Raw genomic sequence first — 21,316 nt, forward strand, 5'->3', positions numbered from 1 at the left:
TACGTCTCGAACGTCCTACCGATCCTCTGCCACACACTACACTCCAACACAGGAGCGCTGCGATCGGTTCCTCGTGGTTCAGCCTGCACACAGCACACACCCAGTAAACTGGAAGTTAGAGACTCTAAGTCACTGCAGGACTTGCATCACACGACCCGATGAGGAAGAGGACGTATTCATCTGATATAAAAACACACACAAATCTGCAGACTGACCGAAATATCGAATACCTCCATCTTTGTGGTATTACCTGGCTTCCTAGTGTTTAGCCTATCACCGCTCGTAATTCGTAGGGAGGTCATAGACCGAACGAATAGACGCTTTGTTTAGTCTGATGGAGTATAAACAAAAATAAGAATGGGTCAACAGATCGATTCTGAAAAGGAGATATGTTCCTACAGTCTCAAAAAAGGCAAAAAGAAATAAACGTTTTTTAAAACAAACTATTTGACTGATATTACAATGCTACAAAGCACGTAAATAGAACCAAGCAGGTGTACGCTCCCAACCAGCAATGATCTACAACTAATCTGTGAATGCTATCATAGTGGCAAACCCAACTGCATGATCACGGATACTTCCTTGACACACAGTGAGCTGTAGCACCTCTCCTTTTATCAAGCTCTGCGATTACTTCACAGACCTATGCTTGAGTAACGCACTCAAATAAATAATAAAAAAAATCAGCGCACTAGAACATCAGTCAGGTTAACTCTAAAAAGATAGAGAGAGCTATAATCTAAGAGAAATGGCTCCTACACTATACACACAGTAGTGATAGGAGATGACGAGTTTGTTGCTAGATTGAACAATGGTTGAGTACATATGCAAATACATTGAATACTGATATACCTAGTAAAAAGATCTGTACTGTAGGCTTAGCTTGGATGATATATAGAATACAGATTGAAAGTAAATTAGGAAACGGTCAAAATTATGATTCCTCAGTCTTTCTATATTTATAAGTAAATATAATCGTTTATAAGCGAGCGACCACCTAATTATTGATGAGTTGCTATCAGTTCAGCCCCTTGTAGTATTTTCAACTATCAGGTCTGACATATTTGGCCGGCGAGCTTAAGAGATGCTGACACGCACAGAAACAGTACACACAAGAGAGGAGTCACATATCAATAAACACACAAACACGAAAGTTCTGTAAGCATTTAGAGTTTGCCAGTGTGCAAGTTTTGCTCATAGTTAACTAGCTCTTCACAATGTACAAATACTTGTATACAGAATCTCTCTCTCTTATCTGATGATTATCACTGCTATTCCCCCGAAACAACTCAAAAAACATTACAATAAACTCATATAGAAACTTATATAATTTGAACATTATATAACAAAAGGTCTATTACCATTGATGACAATAGCTCTCAAGATGTGGCGTGTAAAAAACGTAAAAGAGGAACTGTAATCAAGCATATATTCTCCTCCTAAAATGCTCCAATATGATAGGGATGATCCAGAGTCTACTACTCGATTGGTCTACACATTTCGGCTTTATAGTCCCAAACGCTCATCTGATTTCACATAGGCAATGTATGAGTTATTGTAGAGTTGTATCGATTGCATTAACAAGTTGCAACTCATTACTCTAAAAGACGGATTTGTATATTCATGAATTCGATCTGGTTTCTGGTTCATCTATATACTTTGAGGAGATCTCTATATATGTTTGATTAACCCTAGTTTGAATTATTGAGTGATCACGTTCACTATATGCTATATATATATGAGATCTATATTGGTACAAGATCAGACGTATAGGTTATTAATTAATGTCACTGAATTGCACATGTGATCGCCTCAGCTGGACGATAAAGAGGTGCACATCCTGATCGAGAACCTCTCGAGTTCTTATCGTAAACAGCTCCAATATCGTTTTTGACACGCGCAGCTCCTGCAAGAGAAATTCTGAGTTAAGTTGTTTATTTTGTCTTTGTAACAGCTTAATCTAGTCATCCATCTATTCCCGTCTGGTTTAGTCAACCACTGTTATTTAACAAATTAAGTGTGGTCGAAGTGTAGTGTGTGTGTTGTGTTGGCTGTATGTCATGTTTCGTAGGATGTGTGTTGGTAGCGTGTTGTGTGGTGTGTGTGTGTGTGGTGCATCTAGTAGTCTTGTGGTTGTGTGATGTCAGTCAGGGTGTGCCTCCAATGGCCTCAGTATGGCCTGGCTGATCTCTAATTTCTCTACACCCATGAACCCGATAGTGGTAACTCCCGATACAGTCTATCCAAGGACCTCTCAGCAGCATGGAGAGGCGATCAACACCACGACTAAGAGGTCTTCTAGACCTGGAGAGGATGCGCGCGAGCGACAACCAGTAGAGACAAGAGCGAGACCAGGCCTATGCTTTATTATTACATATTGATAACATCAGGCAACAGACTGACTGCGGAGAAGCGCGGGGTGTCGCACGCCGTACTGGTAGAGTCTGTCAGCATGATGTAGAGTCTCCTGTATACTATTTTAGGCATTATGATTTGAACGGCTTGTCCATTCTGGATACAACAACCACGAGATATCATGTCTCTGAATGTGGGTTCTGCAGAAGTCAGAGCCAACACATCCAGCTCACCCCTAACCACTCCTTTCAGCTTTCTAAAGTGCTGATTATGGCAGTCAGCGTTAAACTAAAGACACGGAGAGAGAGCATCATGTCATAGAAGATAATTTCAGACAAATGATATCTGACTTACTGTCAGGGACTGATAATGTTTACTAAATAATGTAATGTCATTATGTCATATAGACATTCTTTCATCAACACGTTGCTCCTTTGCATTCGCATCAGTTCTGTTATTGCGCGATGTTATTCCCTCAGACAATGGCACTGCCCAATACCGTCTGACACGTAAGACTCGGTCTGAAGACATGCGGTATATAGAATGATGTCCATACCTGTCAACACAGAATGAGAATATTTAGATGTAATTGTCTCCTCCTGTCCCTTCCTCACAGCATAACGGACAAGCACGCGCACTCATATAGGCTCTACAGATGTTCACGTTCATCTGGCTAATAGTAACACAATATCGACCCTTATGTACTGCTCGAGAACACGTCTCACTTGATTCTACAGCAAAGTCAAGATTGGACACCGTGGTGTATAAAGGCACCCTCCCGACATTATACAGTTAATTTTAGTGTCCATGATCAGCGAAACAATGGACTCAGTATTCACTTGTTTCACCAGTAATCAACCGTTTTTAGAGAATGGGAGGAATAACGGAAGGATAGACGACGACGGTGGCTTTTATGTTACCCCTGATCACTAGATGTATTATCTCCTGTAGAACACTAATACCCGGTAGGACACCGGGGAACAGTGATGTGAGAAGACTTAAAAAAGTGCATTTTGCAATGTGAGAGACTTTAACACAAGTAAACTTTCCCTACTCTCGTCTCTCATTCTAGCATCCCTGGAGGCCCTGACGGGCGGCGCGCTCCTCACATATTCGTCACCCCTCAGAGCACGAAAAAAAAAAAAAAAAAAACAGGCGATTTTACAGCACGGACCCTCAAGACCTGCCCGGGTACTCCCCCAACTGTCTATCTATGACGGGTCACATGAGGCATCTATCTCGCACGGATGTAGGTCTAGCTGGAATAGCACGAAGACAGAAGTAAAGTCAACGGGTCACGGCGATCACCTTTTTCACTACAATATTAGATGTGCTTATTAGAATCTTTGTTTAGAAGTTCAGTGTGCCACTAGATACTCTGTTGTCTTGCGCACGCACAGTTCTAAATCCGATCTCTTAAGAAGTTTCATGTTATGGAGTTCAATTCTTGGCCTTTCAATTGTTTTATGATTCTAATTTCAGTTGCTTGTTGATATACACCCTCTCTTTTCTAGCTATCTAGCTCTTATATTTTAAAATAAAACAGTTTCCCTCTTCCTGATCCCATTCACCATCCGTTTACAGACGAGCCGATACTGGGTAGTGTCTGCCAAACTGTGTACCAGAAAGGTCTCTATATTCTCAGTGATGCAAAATTAAAGCTTCCGGCAGATACGGACCGCTCCTCCGGTCGAGATACACTTTTTGTTAGATTCCATGGAGCTCTTAACATCCAGATGCAATGAATATTTAAGTGCTTTGAGCACAAATCCAGAGCCCTAGAGAGAATGGATGAACAAAATCCATACAAAAAATTCATCTGTGGAAGCCGTAGTACTGTAAAACCAGACCAATTCATTTTAGCGGCCCGACTAAATAACTGGCCTCCATCCTGTGCACAAACTTATCTATCTGTGCCCTCATTGGGTCATGTGCGCGTTTAATGTGTGTGGAGGAGGGGCTCTGTAAGGAAGTGGCAGATTTTCTCCGGCTGTGTATTTTCAAATTCTAGCGCACTCCAGCTGGTTTCTCCAAAATTACCTACCCCAGGAAAAGCGTTAAATCCTCACTTTTGAGAATAGAAGCTGGCATTCAATTTATTTAAAAAAAACTAATGAATTAATGAGCTCATCTTGTATTATTTATTTTATTTTATTTTACCTTTATTTAAACAGGATAGGTCTCATTGAGATTAAAAATCTATTTTTCAAGAGAGTCCTGGGCCAAGAATGGTAACAGCACAGTTTCAGACAGTTTTACAGTTACAAACAATTAAAAACACACAATCACAACGCAGTCATACACCAAGTTTAGCCAAAGCATTTACAGACACAGCGGCCTGCTTCGAGGTCAGTTAAAGTTGCTTTGAGTGTTTCTAATGAGACCAGCTCTCTGAGTTTCAGCTCAGTTTGAAGCAGGTTCCAAGCTTGAGGGGCAGTGTAACTGAACGCCCTTTTCCCAAGTTCAGTACGGACCTTTGGTACAGTTAAAAGGAAAAAGTTCTCTGAGCGAAGCCGATAGGATCCAGTGCATTTTTAATTTATGTACATACTTAGATAAGGGGGAAGAGCACCAAGAATAGCCTTATATATAAGGATGTGCCAATGTTTCAGTCTACGCGTGGTCAGGGAAGACCATCCAACACGAGTATTGTATACAGGGTCAGGTAAAGTAGTGTTCTTTTTACAACACTGTCATAGTAAAGAAGCTTTTCATACCTTCTATATGTCACAGTGTTAATCTCTAGAGTCTATAGTAACTAATCCAATGAAATAAATGTAATGCAATAACAAGTACAATATTAGCCCTGAAATAAAGAAGAGTAAACTTGAGTTACTTGAGTAAATGTACTTGGTTAAATTCCACCACTGATGCTCACCCACCTGTCCTGTGTCACTGGCACAGGGACGATCAGATTGCAAGGAAAATAATCCATACAAAAATGTACTGAATGTCATTGTGACATTTAAATGTGTTGCTGCTTCATAATAACAATTTAGTCTTTACAATGTGCTCCTAAGTTTGATTCAACATTCAATATTTCCACCGCCAGATTTTGTTTGTGTCCTCTGCTACAGCGATGTATTCTCTCGAGGGATGGGTAGAATTGTGTAATTTGATTGAAATGAACCAAATAATGACAAGAGGTTTTCATCAGGCCGAGAGAAGTACATTTGATTTGAATGTTATGAGGTAGAGGCAGTGAGTCGAGTGTTTGATGTTGCCTTCCTGTCACCAGGAGGACAGATAAGGGGATTCTGCACATACCTGTTGGCCCCGCTGCCAGTGTATAAAGGGCATCCTCGAAGCCCCCAAACACACACACACACACACACACACACACACACACAAATGTTGGCTCTCAATATGAGTCACAATCAGCGCAGTGGTTAATTTCTTGAAGCTCTTCTGCACTGATCGAACAGTTTTAGATGGAGGCAGCACTCATGGTAAGTTAATTTGTATTTCCTTCTTAATTTTATTAAACAAAAAAGGATGTTTCTCGAGTTATTCAGTCAGTTGCGTTTTGGTTTCAGGTGTCTGTCTCTCTGCTTGGACTGGCTCTTGTCCTGCTCTCCTTCCCTGAGCGTGCTTCACTGAGTAGAGTGTTTGACAACACCTCAGGTAGGATTTCTGCTCGATTGTTTCTGATGCGTCCACAAATATATTAAGGAGCTTTTTCTAACGGAATCTTTGTTTTCCTCTGTGGTGCGTCAGGATCTGTGTATCCAGGATCTGTCTTTGTGAAGGAGGCTCTTCAGAGGGCCATCGAGCTGACTGATGCTGCTTACGCCCGCACAAGTGAAAGGTAAAAATGACTCTTTGGACACAATCAAAATACTTTACTTTTGTATTTACTTTTAATGCTACTTAATATTCTAATTCCACTACAGCTAAGGGGCGAATACTGTTAAATGCATCGTCACAAAGGTGAAAACAGGGCTGTATTTTAAGGAGTTAAATTAGCTCAAACCTAAACATCTACAGCAGGGCAAATCAGAATACACATTGATACAGCAGTAATATAAATTAAAAAACAACATGTAAAATAGTAAAAACTGACAGGGAACATATTTCTGCAATATGTGTCCTACTATAAATACTGATAATACTTACATACTATTACCTATGTAAAGTTTGACTGCGGGACTTAACTTATGATGGATTAATTTCACATTGTGATATTAGTATTTTTAACTCAGTAAAGGATCTGAATACTTCCTAGGAAAAATCTCATGTTATGGTTATAAGTCATTGCGTTGGCAGCAATATCAAGTATAAACATTTTTTCCAGGGTGAAGAAGTCTCTGTCTGAAGGCGCTCTGAGACCCAGTGACCTGCTGGCCCAGTTCAAACAGACTGAAGCCAGAACCAGGACTCAGATCCGAGCGGCCGAGCTGTTGGACAACACGGTGGAGCTGATCAGAGAGATGGTGTACACCCACACCATGGTGCAGCCCGACCCAAAGGGTATCGAGCAGCAACACTACACGTAGAAATATCTCTGACTATTTGAATAGATGTTGAGGTAATTTGTTCCTTAGTGCCCCCAGTTTGTGTAAATGTAGGCCAGTATTTGTTTGTATCGAGGATCTACTTACTGTATTTCTCACTCAGGTCAATAAGGCAAAGGTAAATGATCTGATCAACCACTCCAAACAAGTTCAAACCAGCTTCTTTTTTGATATTCCTTTTAAATATTGAAGTTATTCTGTCTATGACATGGGCGTTGTGTTTGCTGTGTGTTCCCAAAGAGCTTCTGAGTGACATGGACATGGAGGAGCTGCTGCTGGTGACCGGCTGCTCCACTGAGCTGCAGAGACCCAGCTGTGAGTCCAACTGTCTGTCCGAGCGCTACAGGTCCGTCACGGGAGAGTGCAACAACAGGTCAGTGCTTAAGAAATACATATAGTCACAGAGCAGTGCTGTCATGAATAGGTTGCTATGTTTCTAAATCTGCAAAAATAACTAGGAACCTAATATCTAACTTTCTCAACATTTAGTAGAGTAGAATCAAAAGGTAGCATAAAGCGTAAATTCTCAAGGAAAGTAAAAAGTACCGCTTAGAGGTTTTAAATACTGTGGGAAAGTATGGAATATGATTTTTAGCAAGGTCTATGTCTGGATAAGGATTGAGTTTTCCAAAAGTCTTCTAAAGAGTTTCAGGATTCCAAAAAATAAATAAACCATAGCAGTTTACCATGGTGTTTGGAGCAGGGCATCAACACTACCAAACAAATGGCGATCAAAAGAAAAAAGATGCATCCCTGTGCATTGAACTATCCAAAATCATTATGTTTCATTTTTAAACACAAAGAGGAAATATGGTACTGCACAATGAAGACTGTACTTTCAAGTGTTTTTGATCTATGGTGATAATACTATTTTCTACTTAGGAAATGTTTGGAGGGCAGGAATGTTACTTGTATTGGAGTATTCTCACAGTGCAGTACTGAATACTTCTTCCATCACTGACTTTGTGTTTGTCGTGTTCTTGTTTAGACAGAATCCCAGATGGGGGGCTGCAAACATCCCATATTCCCGCTGGCTGCCTGCAGAGTATGAGGATGTGTGGGGGGTGCCCAGAGGCTGGGACCCTCAGCACACCTACAATAACGCCACTCTGCCTCCAGTAAGAGTCCTGCAGCTGCTCTCAGCCGTCCTCTGTCCGTTAGCCGCTCTGACTCCTGTCTCTGTTTCAGGTGCGGAGGGTGTCTCAGGAGGTTCTGTTCACTCACAACGACAACATCTCTCTGGACTCTGCCCTGTCCCACCTGCTGGTGGAGTGGGGTCAGTGGATCGACCACGACGTGGTGCTGACCCCTCAAAGCCCCAGCACTGCCGCCTTCAGGACCGGAGCGGACTGCACACGCACCTGCAGCCGGGACGCACCCTGCTTCCCCATACAGGTGCCCCTCCTAACAGCTGCTGCTTAGTGTTCTTGTTCTTTGGCTTGATGGTCACACATCTTTAATTGTATTTGTAAGATAGAACTTTAATAGAAATATTTGTGCGTAATATCGTTTATACACATACTGAGATACAGTAAGTATTTAATTTATTTCAATGTGCCTAAAGTGTCTTTAATTTTAAAATATTACTTTTATTGATCTTGACAGAAATGTGTGTGCCTAATATTCTCGGTAGACATACTGAAATAAGTATTTAAATTATTGCAATGTTCCTCGTATACAATACAAAGTATACGTACAATATAAATACTAAAAGGATGCCGATACGAAAAAATTCAATGAATTGCTTAAAAGTAAAAAATTAAAATAGGAGCGAAGTGCAAATGAAGGTGCTTTACAATAATAAACAACTTACATTTGTTGCATTGGTTCTTCATTGGCCCATGCCCAACCCTTCCACCAATTTCCATGAAATATGGGCCTGTACCTTTTCTGTAATCCTGCTGACAAACACACTAACCAAACCAGGAACACATGCTCTTTAGCGGAGGTTGCAAGTACTCTACATTACTATGAAAGGAATATTTCTTTGGTTTAAAATCATTTTAGATTCCCCCTCATAAACTATAACAAATGTTAACCTCTCTCCTCAGATCCCTCTGTCAGACCCTCGCAACGGGGTCCAGAGTTGCATGCCCTTCTTCCGCTCTGCTCCCAGCTGTGTCCCGTCTTACCGCCACCGAGAGCAGCTCAACGCCATCACCTCCTTCGTGGACGCCAGCATGGTGTACGGCAGCTCCAGCAGCCTAGCCTCGGCCCTGAGGAACAGCTCCTGTCGTCTGGGCTCCATGACCCTCAACTCCCAGCACTCAGACCAGGACCTGGCCTACATGCCTTTCCTGCCGCGCCTGCAGGCTCATCTGGACCCCTGCGGCCCCCGAAACTCCTCCAGCTCTCGGGCATCGGACAGATCCAGCCACCAGGGGAACACCACATCCTGCTTTCAAGCTGGTGAGCGAGTGAATTTACCCGAGGTGAAGTTAGTTTTAGATTCTTTCTTTCTCAGTTTTACAGACTGTGCGCAGTCAGAAGATGGTGAGCTCACATCCAAGCCCTCACTCTTAACCACTGGGTTGAATTAGGGGCCATCGATAAATTACCGTTTAAATAACACAAAACCAATGTTATTATTTTAAATATCCTCTGTGATAACTTGCTCATGTTATCAAAAGTTTAGCTAGAAAGTGTATCATTAATTTGTCTTATTTGACCAATCTTTTTGATAACTGATGTGTCATGACTTAATTGTACACATTTTATTAGAAGAACACTGGAAACGTACCTAAAGGCAAGATTTTTTTATTATTTAAAATATTTATATAAAACATTTTTGTTAAATTAGGTAATAATATACTGTATGGATTTGGAGTCACTGGGTCACATGACATGGAAAGCAAGTAAAAATAAACTATAGTATATAAAAGTATATATATATATATGATATAAAACGTGGACTAAAATCAATTAAAAGCAGGTTGTCAAGTGTATTAATATTGTTCTGCATTGATTTGGAGTCATTAGGTCATATGAAATGGAAGCTATTGAAAATAAGCCACTAGAGTAAACGTACTGTTACATTTGACCACTGAGTAGTGAGCAATCTGTTCTCTGCTGGCTTCACTGGAGCTGTTGTTTATGATGAATGTTTCACAGGTGATTCCAGAGCGAATGAGCACCTGGGTATGATCGCTCTGCACACACTCTTTCTGAGAGAGCACAACCGGCTGGTCAGAGAGCTGTACCTGCTCAACCCTCACTGGAGCCCGGACACACTCTACCAGGAGGCCCGCAAGATCATGGGAGCCATCCAACAGGTAGCCACCTCCACCGAGTCCCCTCAGACTACAGGATTTTCCAGTCCTCTGACCTACTTCCTTTCTCTCCCAGATCCTCACATGGGAGCACTATCTCCCGCGGGTCCTCGGTGAGAGCACCATGTCTCGCCTGATGCCTCCCTACGAGGGTTACGACCCCGAGGTGGATCCCAGCATCGCTAACGCCTTCGCTGCTGCCGCTTTCCGTTTTGCCCACGTCACCGTGCATCCAGTGGTGACCAGGCTGGGTCCGGGATACACCCCTAACTCCAAGCATCCTCCGCTGCCACTGCATCATTCACTGTTTGCCTCTTGGAGAGTCGTGCAGGAAGGTAAAAATACAAAGCTGTCATACAAAAAAGCTGTTTTTGTATATCTCTTGTTTTTATTCTCTGTCAAAGCGTCTTTGAGTTTTTAGTAAAGCGCTATATAAGTCTCATGTATTATTATTATTATTATTAAACTCCAAAAACAATTTACTAACTATGTCTGTTTCTATCTTTTCTCCTGGTGTCAGGTGGTATAGACCCTGTGCTGCGTGGTCTGTTGCTGTCTCCGGCCAAGCTGCAGACCCCCGGGCAGATGATGGTGGAGGAGCTGACGGAGAGACTGTTTCAGGCTCAGGGGGGGATGCCTCTGGACCTCGGGGCCCTTAACCTGCAGAGGGGCCGGGATCACGGCCTGCCTGGTACCAGCTTTATGACTTCAGCCACAGTATAGTGTTACTGTAACATACCGATGTCACCTGCTGACTGGTTAAGAGACATTTCAACAAAGGGTGTAGTTCGGTAGAGAGAAAGGAGTTCCTACATGAAACTGCTCACAACAAGGTCTTGATATCCATGATATCCTGAAAGATATATTGTGGTTGATTTTTTATTAATTTGTATTCTTTTGATGCTTTGAGCACCGGCTTTTTTTTTTAAATTGCCCTTTAATTAGATTATTATCTAGTCTAATTATATTGGAGTAAAAGCAGACATTTGCATTAGGCAACTCACACCCAAAAAATCTAGATTGATAAATAAATCAAAAGGAAGAGGAAATATTCTGTATTTTTTAAATCTTTGAGTAAACCGTCCTTTTAAATATATGCTCTTTGCTATAGAACAATGTTTAGTCTTTAGCCCCAAAAGTTAATATCTGAAGTTTATTAAGTTATTCTGACTTTTAGTCCAGGTGGTCTTAGTCACAGCCTGAACCCCTGTACTTAAAGCTCTCCCCTCACTTCCTGTCCCACCAGGATACGGCTCGTGGAGGAAGTCCTGCAGCCTCTCTGTTCCCAACACCACATCAGACCTGGCAGAACTCCTGGGAAACTTCACGTTGGCTCACAAACTGCAGCTCCTGTATGGAACGCCGCAGAACATTGATATGTGGGTGGGGGCGATCTCTGAGCCCGCTCTGCCCGGAGGAAGAGTCGGACCGCTGCTGTCCTGCCTGCTGGCGAGACAGTTCAGAGCGCTGAGGGACGGGGACAGGTGAAACCAACTACTTACCATTCAAATTAGGGCTGCATCTTACAATTACTTTGTAGCCTAATTAGTCAATGTTTACAAGACAAGAACACGTCAAAATATCCATCCCAGGTTCTCCAAATCCAAGTTGATCTCTTTAGATGTCTGGTTTTCTTAATCCAAAGCCCAAAGATATGAACTTAAATATAATAACTAACAGATACAAACAGAAACATCTCCACATATAACAGGCTGAAAACAGCATTTGTGCCATTTTTGCATGACAAAATACTTTAACAATTCAATTGATATTAACATTTTCTTATTGTTGATTAACTACAGTAAGTGTTGCACCTCTGATTTTGATGCAAAAAGAGAAACCTGAAACGGTCTTTTCTCTCCCTAGGTTCTGGTGGGAGGTGGAGGGAGTGTTCAGCAGCTCCCAGAGGAGACACCTCCACGCCGTCTCTCTGTCCCGCATCATATGTGACAACAGCCGCATCAATCACGTCCCCGTTGACCCCTTCTCACGCACCGAGAGGCCAGAGGACATGCTGCCCTGTTCTCACCCGCTCATCACCCACCTCGACCTCAGCCCGTGGAAAGAACCAGACACAGGTGAGGAAGAGGAAAATATAACAGTGTTGTGTCAGGTTTGTGTTGTTGTTGTTTTTTTACATGGATCTTTCCTCTCTCTTTCAGATCCAAGCTGTGGTCCCATACCCAGGATTCAGTCTGGCTACTCTCTTCTCTGTGGCTCTGTGATTCTGTTTCAGTGTCACTCTGGCTTCAAGCTGCTGGGATCTTCATCCATCAGCTGTGACCCAAACAGCCAGCAGTGGAGCCCCACACCCCCAACATGTCAAGGTACCGAGACTGAACTGGTGACCTATAAATATGTTAGGCGAGAGATTGGGATTGGGCTGGTTTATTTGTTCCAAATCATATCTAACAAAATAGTTTGAGGGTGTTGTCAAGATTCAGATGTGAACCACAACTTTTCACTACATTTTAGATCTTGAAAACCACAGCAAAATCAGTAAAACAACCTACCGTTAAGGTCCATTCAATTAGCAATAATTGTGAATAACTGGCCATTAAAGAGAAAAAGCAGCCAACACTGATTAAAGTGTTTCTTCCTGATTGTTGCAGATATGAACGAATGTGAAGAGCAAACTTCTGTCTGCCCACAACACTTGGAGTGTCTCAACACGCCAGGCTCCTTTATCTGCTCAGGTTGGTTCAGATCACTTCATTATGCTCTTCTTTCAAGCTCATTGTCTGCCTGTTCCATATGAAGTGACAAATCCCTCCATACTTAAATTGTTGATTTGACATGCACAACATAAAAGCATATTTTATTTACCATCTTCTTAATGTCCCTTCATGTTTGTGTGCTCTGATCCAGACCCTTCCTCGCTGTCGGTCGTCTCTGTCGTCGCTGCAGTGATAGTGGTGATCGGTAGTGTGGCCGCACTGATAGTCATCATGATCTTTTATCAAAGGTAAGATACAAATCAATGTTATGGCTCCAGATTTTATACAAATAGGACAGCCTACATATTCCCAAATCCAAGTGTAGAAACACTTAACAGTAACTAAATCCCTGTGAAACAGAAAATCTAATCTTAAAGTGGACCTATCATGCTATATTTGAAACATACATTGTAGGGCCATACTTATATAAAACATGTCTGTGAAGTTTTTTTTTCAAAATACCAAACAGATCATGCATTTTAGCCATGCCTCATTTCGCTCTATTTGCTCTATTCCAGCCCTGTTTTTGCAAGGGCTGATTCTGTGGCAAATGAGCTGCAGCTGACCACGCCCCCCTGCAAAGGAGGGAGGCGAGGCACGAGCGTCATGTTACCATGCTGTTACCATGCCATGGCAACCTCTCATTCCCCTGATTGGTGGAGAGTTGCCCATATAGGCGGAGCTCCTCGTTTCTGACGTCAGAGATATTTAAAATCTGGATCAGTCTGTGTATCAGATCCGTTGCAGCCCCTTTTTTAGAGATTTGGGTACGGAGGAAAAGAGAGAAGGTTGTGTTTTCTGACACTTGGTGAGTTCCCTGACACACCGGGAACACATATTCATGTATAAAAGACGTACAAAGGTGAATTTTGCATGATAGGTCCCCTTTAAAGTAAAAAAAAAACGAAAACGAAAAGACAAGTTTCTATTGAACACAGTAAATCACAACATCTAACACAAGTATTTTCTTGATGATGTAAACAAAAACAACACTTGTTACTAAAGCTGTTAAGACAAATGTAGAAGTATAGAGTAGCATTAAATGGAAATACTAAATGTGTAATCAAGTGCAGCACTAACGCAAGTGTAAAAATACATATTTCAAAAATATAAAGTGAAATAAACGTATTATACATTGTTTATTTGTCCCTGAAACAAAATAATACAAAGGAAGTTTTAAAGTGAAAAATGAATAACTAAATCTCTTTCTTCTAGATATTTCCCCAAGAAAGAAGAGTTGGTCAATGCTGGATGTTGCCAGGGGAAAAGTTAAAAAAAGAGTTTGGTAAATGTATGTTCGTTCTCTATCAGTATGTTATATAAAAAGTAACTTACAGTATTCATTATTTCAAGTTGCAAACAGTGTATATTGATCTGTGTAGAGGTAGAATGTTTTCTCGTTTTAATTTATAATAACCATATAAGGTGTGATAATCATTTTACAACAGATTGTACTCATTTATTTACTGCAAGTCAAACTACTTATTCATTAAGGTTGTAATCTGTGTGATTAGGTCATGAAAACAGAATAACAAGCTTACCAAAGACCTTTTAAATCCGGATGCTGAAATCTTACAGGAATGTCAGCTCCAAAAACCGATTTTCCTACCCCAAAGCCCCTCTGAGCAGCTCCCTGTGCCTGAATCCTGCTTACAAATCTGTTGAATAACGGTGTTTCAGAGCGTTTATTACCGGGGGTTACCCGGCTGTTCCTGCCCACGACCTTAATCGAAAGACAGATCAGCGCCATGCCCTTAAGGAAGTATAGATGGCAGTTTATGGCCACTCTGAGCTGGGGCAGGGGGCTATATTTAGAGAAAAACCTCTAAAACTAAATGCATGAAAAACTAGAATTACAATTATTTTACGATTTCTTGAGTTATGGCCACAAAGATGTTTTGTGAGGTCACAGTGACCTCCAAATTTGAAGAAATGTCCTCAAGGCATTCCTTAAATGAGTCTTAGACGAACAGACAAGAAAACATAAATACCTCCAGCCATAAAAACTCAGATATGATTAGATATTAAAAGTGGAACATTTTACAAGAAATTCTCAAACCTTAAAATAAAGTCTAAAGAATTTGTTGTGTCAAGGTAACACATTGGCTGGTTCAGTTTCATCTCAAATGCAAACAAGAAGTCTTTTCTCTGAATATCAGCCACTTGATTTTTATAACCTACAATTTGACAAATTATACAAATGTTTCTGTGTCATCTGGTTCTGATCAAATGAAACCCTGTGACGTTCCCACACTAAACATCGCAAAGAGACAAACCAGCTGTGTCATTTATCTGCTATCAGATTTGATTCAAGCGAGACCTATAAATCACACACAGTACAAAGGAGATGTAGTGAGTCTTTAATGGAGTGTTTTGATTATCAGTACACTGAGGTTAGGCGCCTTACAAGCCTAAAAAAGGCTAAGAAGCAGTTATTATTGCACTTTCTGAAACAATATTCATTATTTTAAAATTGTTCATTTATAATAACTAGTCTATACTGTAAAGCACAACCAATATACATTGTATAATATGGCTACGTACTGCATTCATGCAATGTTATGTATGGCTTTTAATTATCTTTACATCCTCTTCATTGCATGAAAAACATTTCATATTGCAATCACTTGTATTAAAGCTTGTTCATTTTCGGACTACATTGTGAAACTGTCACCATTTTGAGCGTGGGGTTGTCATAACTAAATCATTAACAATTTTTCTATAATGAAGTGCAGGTCAGGCTGACATGAAGCTGTTTCTATTGTGTGAATTTGAAAGGCATCGAGGACAGGTAGTGCAGGAGGGCATCAACACATGTAAGGCCATGCTGAGAGAAAGTCTGTTGTGTTTGAGCCGATAGCCGAGAACTAGTGTGAATTATATTTATGTAAAAATACTTGTTGTGAAAAAACCACATAGATGTTGCTTATCTCACAGTAGAACTATAACATTACATAGTTACATACAAATATGTAATACTTGAGGTAAGAGACCAACTAAACTCTCTACACTGCTGTCATGCGTTGTGCTCATCTTTACATGATACATAAAGTCTATTAGGATCAACATGAGAAGTTTACTCCACCGGGGAGAATGACTGGAGGCCTGCAGTATAACAGAAATATATTTTACATATCTGGGAATAATGCTTTTTTTAATGTCATGTTTCCTTCTTGCTGCGCTGGTTTAACTCTTTGTAATATTGAATAAAAGAGGCACATGAACTTTCTCTGCTTCCCTTGTTGGTGGACGCCTGCTGCAGCACTGATGCTGTACAACCTCTGCTACACAAGCTAAAGACCTGATTGTTACCACAGTTTAACCCTGATCTTAAAGATGATCAGGGTCTCTAGCCCTGGTCAGTGAGGTAGAAACCTAACTTAGCCACGGTCATCTCTCTGCGGAGACGCATCACCTCCCAGAACATCTGCTCCGCTGGACCGAGGCAAAGAGAGGACAAAAGATACAACATGTCAGCTGCCTGAAGAAACTCGGTTTGCAAACAGTGGTGGAAAGCATGGACAAAAACAACAGTCAAGATAAGGGATTGTTACTTTATGATTATGTTGACTCAAGTACAAAAGTATCTCATAAAAACGTCTCAAGTCGTGAGTAACTTCATTAAATGCAATTTATAACATTGATGTATTTAAGGTGGTAATGCTAAGTGCATGTTAAGGGTGAGTATTTGATCTTATTTCTTTCTGTCAGACAATCGCTGTGATACATGTGAACTCAGCTAAAACTATTAAGCTAAATGTATCGGTAAAAATAGCATGGAGTGTGTAGCCTAATGTAATGTAACAACTATTCTTAAAAAGCACAATATATTGAGAAAGATATCGTATAAAACAAAGAAAATATAATGCATTAATACCAACCACTGTTGGCCTAGTAAGAATCTAAGTATAAAAACAGACTCTTACTAACTACATTAAACAATATATTAAATTCACTTTAGTGTTAACTTACCATCATGTCTCACCAGGCCCTGCTGGATGTAGCGGATATAAGTAAAAAAATTGCAAACAGCCGTGATCTAGAAGGGAAGGACAAAATAAAGAGGAGGTCACATGTAGCAACACTTGTGTCTGATGAAGGTTACAGAGATAAGGGATAGTTACCCGTGCTCGGCTGGAGGGAGAGATGCAATAGTAGCTCCCTTTATCACCAAGTTGAATGCGATGTCTGCAGAGGCGCGACATGCCGCTCAATGCACATTTTCTACAGACAGAAACACAGGCTGTCAGAACATGAAAGAGACCTGGAGACACACAGTCATGTTTTATCACAGTAAGATACATCTCATCGGGTATTATCAACAATTCAATGTGAGAACACAGTCCAAGTGCAAAATGATTTAGTAGTGGATGGCAACAAATATTAGTGCACACTCAGAGAAAGTTAGTCGCTGGAAGAGAAACAAGAGGCATGCAGAACTGGTTAAGTTACAGATTTCTTTACAACTTTTCCGACGTATGGAAAGACAGAATTAATTTCATGCTTCAGTTCTTTGTGTTAGTGAAAAGCTGAACAGCTGATTGCTCCTGAGAGGACTTACGTCTCTATTGCTGCTCTAAAGCCACTGGAAGAAAAAAAATTAAAGATTTTTTTTAATCAGACAGTGATTAGGAACCCCTCCTAAGATACCTTCAGCTATGACCTCTAATCATCAGAGGACATTACAAAACCAAAGAAGGATGGATTATCATCAGGGTTGACTTGTTTAGAGAGGATGGGATGGTAGATGATAAGAACAGACTGAACTCACTTTGGGCCGCCGCACTCGACAGCAGAGGCTTTAACCATGGGTAACGCTGACATGGCCACCGGCTCGATGGTCAAAGAGTTGTTTTCCACTGCGCTCTGCACCAGCTGTGACAGCTGTGGACAACAGGAATCAATAACTTCAGACACTAAAATACAGCACACACAGCAAAGTGTTCATGTAAAGAAGCGGTGAGATGCTGACCTCAGACTTTGTGAAGGAGAGGCAGGGTCCGATGTCTTCTCTGTAGACTCGACTCAAGAAGGCAGAGGAACGCTCCGCACTCAGGTTCTCCTTCCACATCAAAAACTCTGCATACAGAACGGAGTCCATCTGCAAGAAGAATCCATGACTTATTAAATTGTGTATGTGTCAACTATAGGAAGTGATACCCCCTTTCTATGGGCTCAGAACAGTCTCATAATACACACGGATCCACACTTGTGTTTTTCAATGCACACACAAATGTGTTCCGTTTCATATACATGTAAATACAATCCAAATACAGAAAAAAGTTTTACATATGTATTTTTGATCCTGTATTGTATGTATTTTTGAGACTGTTCTGAGCCCATACCTTTCTCCCAACCCTACATAACCCAGATACAAGTAAACTGGCTTGCTATTACAATACATATAATATTGTGCAAAAACACTAAAGAGGTGATTTGGAAAGTCCAGAAATGACAGAGCAAGACGTCCCAGCACATTTCCAAATATCATTCAATAACTATTTTGATCGATAAACATTAGAAAGATCTGGAAAATGGATTGTCCAAAAACGTTTTGGGCTTCACCAAAAAATAAATCTAAAACAACACCATTAAGGAAAGTCACTCAACACAACTCTAAAAAGACATAAGAGCAACAACAAGACAGCATGCAGACGAGCTCTGTGAGGATGCACTGAGGCTAGAGGTGCTTTGAGATCAATGCTAATGAAGTCATGCTAAAGTTGATCATTCATAATGTTAACCAGGTTTAGAGCCTAGCATGATACATTGGTTATATTTGCTAATAAGCACTGAACATGAGTAAAGCTGTGGTTAATGGGAATGTCCTCAGTCAGGAATGAAGAGATTAACGAAGACAAACCATTAAGTAGATGTGGAAACATATTTACAGGATAAGTGAAAACATTTACCTGATGCTAGCACCAGAGGAAAAGTTAGCAAAACTGAAAACATCTCAACAACTATTGCATTCATTGGAATTAAATGTGGCGATCACTAGAGCAAACCATGGTTAAGAATCATGAGAAAACACAGAAAGCTGGGTAAGGATTTTAAAGAAGTGAAAGAGACGAAAGGTGCTAAGAATTCACTTTTTCTACCAGCCCCTCCATTAATCTTATGACGCTTTGTTTCTTGCTGCGTACTTTCACAACCTATTTTTCACAGTCGAATGTGTCATCCAATTACTTATGTGAAAATTATTTAAAAAAAAGGGAATATGTCCTAAAATTGTTACTCTCGAAATACAAATGTCAGCTTTTTCCACAACCAGAATTGTTTTGTGAATAAATCATTAGTTGCACTTGTACTTTAAAAAGGAAATGGGCAAATGGCTAACAAATTCAAACAATAACACTTAGCTAGAAAACTGTGCTTTCAAATATAAGGGTCCATATCCTTCAGAAACATTGGATTTAGAAGCAACACATTTCATTTGTTATGTCTTTCTGGACAACTTTAGACGTCTGATGCTCTCAGACTGATAAAGATTTTACCGAAGAGATACAGCGTATTTGTGTCACTTTAACAATAAGGAAGGAATGACACGCTCATTGTCCCATAAAAGCATGAAAGCACAGTTATGGAAAAGACGTCATGCAGCTGGTTGAGGTAGGGCAGTTACCTGTCTGCTGTCAGTGCACAGCCCCTCCCCCCGCTCCTGCCAGTACCGGTCAAAGGTCACATTGACAGACTGGCCAGGAACCAGGCAGAGAATCAGAGAAAGGAGAGCAGGAACAGCGGGCTGAGAGACGAAGAGACATCAGAGACAGAGAGGAAGAGCAAGTCAGGGAGAGGTTAGTACTGAGGGAAAGGAAAAGAAGAGAACTTAAGATACAAGTGACTGGAAACAGGAAGGTAGAAACAGAGAAAGGCCAAAGGAGACAAGAGGGACATTTACAACCTCAATGCGGTTACCTCTCTGTCCTCTTTGGCCGCAGGCTGAATGGAAAGCGAGGTGTTTTCTTGTTTTCCAGGTACAGATGGAAAGACCCCGCTTGCGCTTTTGTTGCGGACGTGGCCCCCGACGTGTCTGTACCCCCCCCTCGCTCCCGACGCCTGCAGCTGAGGATGCAGCTGGCGGTTTGGGGAAGAAGGTGTTGATGTCAACACAAGAGTCTTGAGCGCTGTCACCTCTGCCTGAAGAACGTCAATCTGGAAGACAGAAAATGTACAGAGAAAAAAAAGTTAAAGAGACAAAAGTCTGATGATGGGAAGAAAATCAATAAGGGGAGGGAATTCGAATGTTACACAGAGTCACAAAAACATCACACACCTTTCCCTGAGCCTCCTTCAGTTGTTTCTCCGCTCCTGCTTGTTTGACGTTAGCTTCATTCACCATCTTGTGAGCTTCCTGTAAGGATGGAAATGGTCATAGTTACACAAGTGGTGTCCATCTATGCTGTGGTTTTTAAGAAGTCGGAAATCTCCAATCAGCTGGGCAATTTAATACTGAGGTCTTTTGGGTCCAGCTTCTAGTGGCCTTATGATGAACTGCAGTTTTTGGAGGTTTTTGCTTTGTCATCACGAGCAACCCCTTTCACATGACACTACGTGACACATAATACAACCATGTGTTCCTGTTAGATCAATTTTCACTGAAATGCAAATTATGAATCTAAAGTCTTGCAGTGCTGCAAAGCATTGTTACTTCCCGGATCACCATAGTCTCAATTCAATTCCTTTATTTATCCAGGAGAAATCCCATTGAGATCAATCATCTCTTTTTCAAGGCAGACCTGCAGCAGTAGGTTCCACATGAAGACATACAAACATAAACAACAGAACAACAAAAGGACATCATACAAAGTCTAAATGACAGTGCAGTCAGCAGAGAACATCTGTTGTCGTTACCTCGAACAGACTGGCAGTCAGCTCCTCCAGCTCCTGCTCCAGCTGATTCCTGACCCGCGACAGACGCTCACACTCCTTGTCCTTTAGTTTCAGTTCCTGAATGTGAAAGAGAAAATGTCACAACCACATTTAACAAGGAAGGACATTTGCATCGTCAACTTTTTTTCAGGTTACACAATGCTTCATGTGTGTGCGATACTAGAAAATAGGTTACAACACCTTCTTTGCAGCGTCCAGCTGTTCCGTGAGGATCTCAGAGCCCTTTTCTCTGATTTCTTTTTCTTTGATCTCCAGCGACGAGCTGCGATGCCGGGAGAGGACGCCATGGGCTCTGGATGAAGGGGGCCCAGCCGAGCCTCCTCCCTCCACTCTGGACTTTGGATCTGGATCCAGATCTACCAACCTTCACACAAACAGACATATACTCATTGTTATTGAGGGAACAATCATTTTTCATATCCACTCCTTGATTGCTATAAAGACAGTATGGAATGAAGAGGTTGATGTGATGATAAATTAGGACTTATTACACTTCAATTTGATTGTCCTGTTTGCTTTCTGTATATGCTTTCGTTGTGACTGCAAAGGGCTGCAGATGAAAGTCAAC

The 21,316-nt window shown here is 41.2% G+C and overlaps 2 protein-coding genes across 5 annotated transcripts; one reads left to right on the plus strand and one right to left on the minus strand.

The window, feature by feature from the left end:
* Positions 1-5,786: 5,786 nt before the first annotated feature.
* epx (eosinophil peroxidase) lies at positions 5,787-14,524 on the plus strand. Its single transcript, XM_010770209.1, has 17 exons — positions 5,787-5,804; positions 5,892-5,979; positions 6,073-6,163; positions 6,650-6,825; positions 7,110-7,242; positions 7,858-7,987; positions 8,058-8,264; positions 8,921-9,278; positions 9,981-10,141; positions 10,215-10,473; positions 10,659-10,829; positions 11,385-11,622; positions 12,005-12,216; positions 12,301-12,465; positions 12,751-12,834; positions 13,007-13,103; positions 14,434-14,524. Exons 1-17 carry the CDS (start codon positions 5,787-5,789, stop codon positions 14,522-14,524), a joined length of 2,679 nt encoding a protein of 892 aa, XP_010768511.1.
* Positions 14,525-15,198: 674 nt separating this feature from the next.
* rab3il1 (RAB3A interacting protein (rabin3)-like 1) lies at positions 15,199-21,114 on the minus strand. 4 transcript variants are annotated; one of them, XM_010770205.1, is made up of 11 exons: positions 20,929-21,114; positions 20,710-20,805; positions 20,132-20,209; positions 19,774-20,010; positions 19,481-19,600; positions 17,828-17,956; positions 17,627-17,739; positions 17,417-17,440; positions 16,980-17,079; positions 16,828-16,894; positions 15,199-16,290 (listed from the first exon to the last, which is right to left on the minus strand). In XM_010770205.1, exons 3-11 carry the CDS (start codon positions 20,195-20,197, stop codon positions 16,205-16,207), a joined length of 942 nt encoding a protein of 313 aa, XP_010768507.1. In that variant the 5' UTR covers positions 20,198-20,209; positions 20,710-20,805; positions 20,929-21,114; the 3' UTR covers positions 15,199-16,204. The 4 variants fall into 4 exon arrangements, with proteins under 4 accessions (XP_010768507.1, XP_010768508.1, XP_010768509.1 ...); XM_010770206.1 differs by lacking the exon at positions 19,481-19,600; XM_010770207.1 differs by lacking the exons at positions 17,417-17,440; positions 19,481-19,600.
* Between the last annotated feature and the right edge of the window lie 202 nt (positions 21,115-21,316).

The sequence above is a fragment of the Notothenia coriiceps genome, unplaced genomic scaffold (genome assembly GCF_000735185.1).
Source record: "Notothenia coriiceps isolate Sejong01 unplaced genomic scaffold, NC01 NC01_scaffold00008535, whole genome shotgun sequence".
NCBI lineage: Eukaryota > Metazoa > Chordata > Actinopteri > Perciformes > Nototheniidae > Notothenia > Notothenia coriiceps.

Excerpts from the sequence above, each read along its gene's own strand:
- epx (XM_010770209.1), top strand. Across the intron at positions 12,217-12,300 it reads GTGGAAAGAACCAGACACAG|ATCCAAGCTGTGGTCCCATA; the intron begins GTGAGGAAGAGG and ends TCTCTCTTTCAG. Across the intron at positions 12,466-12,750 it reads CACACCCCCAACATGTCAAG|ATATGAACGAATGTGAAGAG; the intron begins GTACCGAGACTG and ends TGATTGTTGCAG.
- rab3il1 (XM_010770205.1), bottom strand. The coding sequence starts at position 20,197 with ATGGTGAATGAAGCTAACGTCAAACAAGCAGGAGCGGAGAAACAACTG. Across the intron at positions 20,011-20,131 it reads TGAAGGAGGCTCAGGGAAAG|ATTGACGTTCTTCAGGCAGA; the intron begins GTGTGTGATGTT and ends TCTGTCTTCCAG. Across the intron at positions 17,957-19,480 it reads TGTGCACTGACAGCAGACAG|ATGGACTCCGTTCTGTATGC; the intron begins GTAACTGCCCTA and ends TTCTTCTTGCAG.